Source organism: Penaeus chinensis, chromosome 9 (genome assembly GCF_019202785.1).
Source record: "Penaeus chinensis breed Huanghai No. 1 chromosome 9, ASM1920278v2, whole genome shotgun sequence".
Classification (NCBI taxonomy): domain Eukaryota; kingdom Metazoa; phylum Arthropoda; class Malacostraca; order Decapoda; family Penaeidae; genus Penaeus; species Penaeus chinensis.
In genome coordinates this window covers 32699176-32706675 of record NC_061827.1, presented here as the reverse complement: position 1 = coordinate 32706675, position 7500 = coordinate 32699176, and the positions used below count along the sequence as shown (strand labels likewise).

Here is a 7500-nt window from a genome sequence, read left to right as displayed (position 1 = left end):
AGTCAAGGTAGACTAGAGTTACATTTTATCAACATTGAATAAGAAACGAAGAAAGATTTATAAGAAATATATTTAGACACATTTTTTTTTTGCTCTAGTAATAATATTCTTTCTGTAAGACAGTTATTTTCTTCCTTAAATATAACTGCCGAATGCCTGTGGTGTGGTGATTTATCCTAATCCTGAATGTAGACATGCATGATTTACCTTGATGCAAATGTAGACATTTGTTTGTTGAATATAGTATTTCTGTTCTCCCATTGACAGTTAAATTCATCTTTTCTCTATGCTAAATTGTTCTAAGTTTAGCGTTTCAAGGGAAATTCGATAAATAGTCCTAGAAGACTTTTATGTTTTCCTCTGCGCAAAGACAATATCATCTTTTATGTTCACATATACTGTAATGGAACTTGAGCATAAAATATGACATCAGTTTGAAACGAGAAATAAACGCTTACATTACTAACTGTAAAAGGCACACATATACAGTTATACACATGCAAAGTGAGTACCTTGGTGAGGACGCCGAATTCAATTGTCAAATAAGGGACGTTAAAGACGATAGAACACCACTGGCGATCAAAAGGGTACATCCGCAGTTGAAAGTTACACATGAAAGTGATGGTCTTCTCCTGCTGATACAACAGCATGTTCTCAAATCCACTATATACGTCATCTGGGGAAAATAAAATAATAATACGATAACTTTAAGCTTTTCGTAACGCAATTAAATGATTGATTACAAACATAAATGTCGGCACAATCCCTTTTTCAACTTGTCAGAAATATGATATCCCTGCAAGAAATGCTGCGACAAAGACAGGCAGACCTTCCAGCATGATGGTGTCGTCGTCCGGCAGAGGCTCCCCCATCCGGGCCACGTAGAGGGCCTCGGAGCGCGGCTTCGAGTCCACGGAGCTGCCGGTTCCGTCCCGGAGCTTCACCATGGGAGTCCAGATAACGTTGAGGTCCTCCACCAGGTTGGCCTGATACTTCTTCCTCAGGTTCTTGAAGGTGAGCCGCCTGTCCAGCCACCTGAGCTGCCACAGGGCGTCGGCGCTGATCTTGAAGGAGATGAGGTCGAACTCGCGAATGACCGTGATGTTGACGGAGAGGAGGAGCGGCAGAGGCTCCGACGGCAGGGAGGGCGGGGGAAGCCTGGTGGAGTAGCCGGAAGGGACGTTGATCACCTCGCAGTTGAGTTCGTCGCTCTGGTCGGGGCAGTCGACAGCCAGGTCGCACCTTCGCTTCTTAGGGATGCAAGATCCATCAAAGCAGGTAAATTCCTCCGTCGAGCAGTAGGTCAGTAACAGGCGTAGCTAGAGAGACATAAAAAACGTTGAAATAGCTACTTATTTTACGTATGGAGATGAATCTTAAACATTTGTCACGATACACATTTAACAACCATAGCAATAAATGTCATGTTAAAGTGTGTGGAAACCTAATCTTATGATTTTTAAATAACTGTGACTTCTGATTTAGGAGAATATTACCCTTCTCTTTTATTTTATATGAAAATGATAGTTAATATGTAACTATCTCCCATAAAATATTTTTATGCCCCTGTATTCTCTTATACTAATATAAAGGTTTTCTATGTTTATAGACATGATTCAAGTTTCTATGAATGAAAGCTAGTATTTGCAACTATACGTCTATCAACATAGATTTCTTTATTTAAGTCACCTCTTCCTCATCACACTTGTCTCCCTGGACCCGCCACGTACGAACAGCAGTAGGATATTCCTGTGGGTCCTCAGAAACCATCCACGCCACAAGGTCTTCAAACATGCGGCTGGTCATCCCCCAGATCCCGTCGGTCCACCTGACGTACATGTGAGACTCTCCCTCGAAGAGCAGTTGCTGGTTCTCGTAGCCCCGCAGGTAGAACGTCCTGTCCATAAGGGACGCCTCGCAGAGCCCCCGAAGACGCAGACGAGGCGGAGCCGTGAAGTTACAGGCGGGGCAGGCCTGGACGTCGCAGCGGGTGGTGCTCCAAGTGTAGTTCTCCTTGACGTTTGCCGACATGCACTGGTACTCGAGTGAGGGCGTGTCCCAGCCATGCCGAAAATTCTTATATGTCAGCGACATGTTATTAGAAAGCTTCCGAAACTCCTTCGCCTCCAGGTCGGCTTTGGCTCCCAACCAGTACAGTCTGCGAAGGCTGTCGATGCACGTGTCTTTAAAGCTGTAGAACCTGTCGTAAAGGACATTGTTCTCCTCGTCGTCGGCTGGGAGAGTGACATTACCATGGACATTATCACACCAAGTGCGGGCTTCGAAGAAGGTATTTCGGTGGGGAAAAAGCATAACGAATCCATATTTCAGATCCAGGCAGATATCCTTGAGGGACAGAGTGGTGTTTACAACTGGCCCCTTTATTTCCAAGTGGCCATTCAGTAAGGTAACCAACGGAGAGGGTAAGCTGTCATCAGCCTTTCTTTCTTCGTCGCACGAGAGAATGCTTTCCATCTGCGCCGGCGTGAGTACGGTGTCGAAGAAACGGTAGTCGGCAATCTCCCCCTCTATCGTCTGGTCCCTGTTGAAGCCCCCGGCGGGCTCGTCCTGCTCCTGGCCCACCGTCAGGTAGCCGCCGCCCCTGAGCAGCAGCTCCTCACCTGGCTTCATCTGCGAGCTGTCCACCGTGAAGTTGACATCGATCCTCTGTTATGGAGAGAGAGAGGGAGAGAGAGTTCAGTGACCAAACTTTGTATTCAAGCTATCTTTTATCAAATTCCATATTCCAATACCCACACACTTACGTCGTCATTGTGAATGAAGATAATAGTCTGAGTCGCCAGGTTCACAGAAATGCAGATGGATTGCCAGGCAAAAATCGTGGGCTTTATGCGGACTAATTCAAAAACTCGATGCCCGCAGCAGTCCACGCTCAGAGTCTTTTTCCGAGGAGCTAATTCTGGAAAGAAGCATATATATATGTGTGTGTGTGTGTGTGTGTGTGTGTGTGTGTGTGTGTGTGTGTGTGTGTGTGTGTGTGTGTGTGTGTGTGTGTGTTTGTGTGTGTGGGACAGAGCACTAGAAGATATATGTGTATAAATATATTTATTTATATTTATACACTATGTATGTATGTATGTATGTGTATATATACTGTACATATCTGTATTCTTTTTGTGCTCTGTCCTACGACAGGTTCTTTTTGGCATCCATTTTCTCCATGATACTCTATTCACTCAGGCAATCCCCTGAGATGTCTGCCATAAATACTAGGGAGAGAACAGTCAGTGTGATTTTTATTGAGATATTGTCTCTAGAAGGGTTGCCAGCCAAGGCTAAAGAGTCCCCTCAACCCCTGTTTCTATTTATCCCATAGATACTCCACAGGACAAGAATCCCGTCCCGCCCCCTCCTTCTCCTTCTCCAGGTATACGTGTATATATATATATATATATATATATATATATATATATATATATATATATATATGAATGTATATACATATGTATATATATGTATGTATATATATCAGTATATATATATGTATATTTATTTGTATATATATATATCTGTATATATATATGTGTATATATATACATATATATATATATATATATATATATATATATATATATATATACACACGTACACACACACACACACACACACGTATACCTGGAGAAGGAGAAGAAGGTTGCAGCGGCTTTTCAAAACCCTTGGGAACCTCCGGGCTAACCAACTTAATTCTATTTACTTTTATTTTTGAAACTGCGTATATTTTATGTTTTTACAAGAAATGAGAAATAAATCAATATCTTATTAAAGATCTAATGTCTTAAAGAGCGAATTACACAAAGAGTAACCAGTCTTGCTCTGCAGACTCAAGATGAATGAACTTGGTGGATGACCTTGTTCGTGAAAAAGGTCGGGTCCGTGATGTGTGGTCGGTCTCTTCTTCTGGAAGCCGGCGTTTTTTGACGATTTTCTTATTCTTTCCGTTTATCAAATTTTAATTCTATCTTAACGAAATATCTACGAAGCTGAGGAGATACACCACTTTAAAAAGTACTGATTCACTGTGTTTACTTTTGTTATTGGAGGTGTGTTAATGTTTTTTTATGGCTTTAGATAAATGATAATAACATAAGGAATTGGCTTTTACTTTTATTTCATATTTTTATGAATGTTTGAAGTGAATTGGAACAGTATTACGATTACAAAAAAGTATGTCTTTGCAAAGATGAAATGACTTGACATGACCGAACATTACTGTGACAGCAATTACCCTTGTTTATTTTTAGTACTTAAGCACTTTTATTTTTCATATAAGTGATTATTTCTTTTGATGAACTCATTTGCATAAAATACACTACTTACTTTACGAAACTGATGATTGTTTGGTGAAATCTCTGTATATTACAAATCTCTGGCTAATAACGAATCATCTTGGTATTTAGTATTATAATACTAATAATAACGCTTGGTATTATAATACTGCTGAGCAACATTGACAAATGACGTTAGAAAGCTTCTGTAGTATCCAACTCTATTACTTTCTTTTTATTATTTTCTTTGGTAATGCTATAAGACCTTTGATTTCTAGCATTTATTTGTTTTGCCCTAATAACCATTAACCATTATCTATCGATCTTTTATTCTTGCTTAACGAGAGTTTGTTAGTGATGCAACACAACCTTCAGGCTTTTCCTTGGATTAGGTATAGCTTTGGCCACGATCTTGAAAGCTAGTTACAATACCACTAAACTGTTTCTATCCTGCCTTTAGTACCGAACCCTCATTTATTCCTTTGTGCCGAAACACCTAGCTCTAAATTTACTCACACATGTTCCTACGACTTACTCAAGGAACCTTTTCTCCTACACATGCATATTACATAGGCGAATAATTCCATGATATAAGACTTGAGAAGCCACGTGCACACATACCAATAAGGAGTTCATTATCTGAGCCCTCGATGGCGTAACTGGTCAGCGGGAGGTAGGACTTGAAGCGACGGATCCGAAGGCGAAGGCACATGCTCATCTTGGTCGAGGTCAAAGGTCGCCACAGGTCAGAGGGCAAGTCATTCAATTAGGATTTACATTTGGAAATTATATGCTGGTGTTTCTTTTTTTTTTTAATGATTGCTTGGAACCATCGCCTGGTTTTAAAAGTGGTGTTATTAGAAAGGTTTGGTGGGATAACAAGAACATAACTGAGTGACACCATATTAATGGCGATGATGCATATGACGATGATGATGATGATGCAACACAACCTTCAGGCTTTTCCTTGGATTAGGTATAGCTTTGGATATATATTTGGCCACGATCTTGAAAGCTAGTTACAATACCACTAAACTGTTTCTATCCTGCCTTTAGTACCGAACCCTCATTTATTCCTTTGTGCCGAAACACCTAGCTCTATATGGTAATGGTAGCAGTGATAATGATGAAGAGGAAGAGGAATAGGAAAAGGAGGAAAAAGAGGAGGAGGAGAAGGAGGAAGAAGAAAAGCTGTGCTGGGTGAGAATGATGATAATAAGAATGATAATGATGAAAGCAACACAAACAACACTAGAATCCTACCTGTTTGAGGGTTGGCAAGCCGCCGGGCCATCTCTGGAGGCGACTCTCGGTGGTCGTCATGTTCGCCATCTGGAACTGGATGACCGGCACCTCGCGCCAGCCTGGGGGGAGAGGCGTGGGAGAAAGGTAGGATTTAATGAATGTATAAATATATATATTTATATATATATATGTATCTCTCTCTCTCTCTCTCTCTCGTTCTCTCTCTCTCTCTCTCTCTCTCTCTCTCTCTCTCTCTCTCTCTCTCTCTCTCTCTCTCTCTCTATCTCTCTCTATATATCTATCTATCTATCTATCTATATATACATATATACTTATATTCACACACACAAGCATTGACCTTTCCTTTGTATTTATGGCAGACATCACAGGAAATAGCCATCGGTCCCGTGGAAAGGACTAGGCATGCTGACAGAGAACAGAGGCTCATGGAGAAGATGGATGCCGAAAAAGGACCTATCATAGGACAGAGCACAAGAATTATACACTCACACACACACACTCACACACACACACACACACACACACACACACACACACACACACACACATATATATATATCTATAACTATATATATACACATAAACATACTTGTATGTGTGTGTGTATACACAGGAATTTACACACACACACATATATAAATATATATATATATATTTACATATATATTTGTATATCTATATCTATATCTATCTATCTATATATATATATATATATATATACATATGCGAGCGTGTGTGTGTGTGTGTGTGTGTGCATGAATTTATACACACACACGAAAACACGAAATCACATTTGACACTGTTTATGATAATGAATCATCATAAATTCATATATTCATTTCGCGGCTAAACCTAATATATGCTAAACAAGAAAGAAATATGTCAGATGGTACATGATGTCATAATGACAGATGGGAAATCTGAGTTGAAAATGAGGTGCCAAGCTGACGATTTTTTTTCAAGATGGACGCAAGACAATCTGAAATTGCCAAAAGAGGTCACATCATTAGATGAGGGAAAGCAATTTCTTTCCCCGTGAAGTAACCAGAGAGCCAGGTATCTCCCAGTCGATGTATACAGGTGAATCAGGTTGGAGGAGGAGGGCACCCTGAACGTCCGCCCTCGTTCCGGATGCCCCTTCACCAAGGCAGCTGAATTTCATATAAAGACCTACAGCTCCCACTAACAAGCCGCAAAACGACTACATGCAGATGGGATTCATCGCGGAACGTTATCAAAAAGAGGCTGAACAAACGACATTGCCAACATCGCCTCCAATTCGCCCAACAGTATGTGGAGAGCCTACGGGAACTTCCATTGCTGGGTGAGAAATAACAAGTGTATATATCATTATCCTTTTTCAATTTGCTCATAGACTTTTGATAAAGATATATATTTATACGTCATATTTTATGTTCTGGTTATCTATCATTATTTACTTTTAGATGTGACGGACAACATATCTAGGAAACGACGAGGAGTGGCCACGTGACCAATAATAATTTTCATGGCGCCGAAAAAAAGAAAAAAAAAGAAGGGAGATTCAGTTCAGACAAATATTTTCGAATTGTTAAAGCACGTTGTTATCCATTGTCTCTTCCTAGAAACAACCATATTCGTGCAAAATAACTGCCCAATACACACATCAAGGACAGTTACGAAATGGTTCAATAACCAAAACCACATGGTCCATCCGCGGCCAAGCAAGGCATGTTTAATAACGATAAATTGTTCTTATTATAATTATGACCTCCCCCAGTACTGGTCGTTCTTTTCTACAATTATTACCGTTTTTCTGTTTTACCAATAAACCGATTGTAAAAATATTATTCGACGTACTGAATCCCCCGGCAAGGAAAAAAAAAATTGTATATATATGTATATACTTATTTATGTATATGTATATATTTACTTATATATTTTTTCTTCAATTTTCTTCAACTTCAAT

The 7500-nt window shown here is 40.0% G+C and overlaps 1 protein-coding gene across 1 annotated transcript in view; it reads right to left on the bottom strand.

Annotated features, from left to right (window-relative positions):
* Window positions 1-7500, bottom strand: part of LOC125029169 — a 15475-nt gene that overhangs the window by 1803 nt on the left and 6172 nt on the right. Inside the window, exons 3-7 of the mRNA XM_047619015.1 lie at window positions 5550-5650; window positions 2766-2920; window positions 1690-2667; window positions 830-1319; window positions 513-676 (exon numbers count right to left, since the gene is read on the bottom strand). Of these exons, the coding sequence (XP_047474971.1) occupies window positions 513-676; window positions 830-1319; window positions 1690-2667; window positions 2766-2920; window positions 5550-5650 (1888 nt within the window). The remainder of the gene's footprint in view (window positions 1-512; window positions 677-829; window positions 1320-1689; window positions 2668-2765; window positions 2921-5549; window positions 5651-7500) is intronic.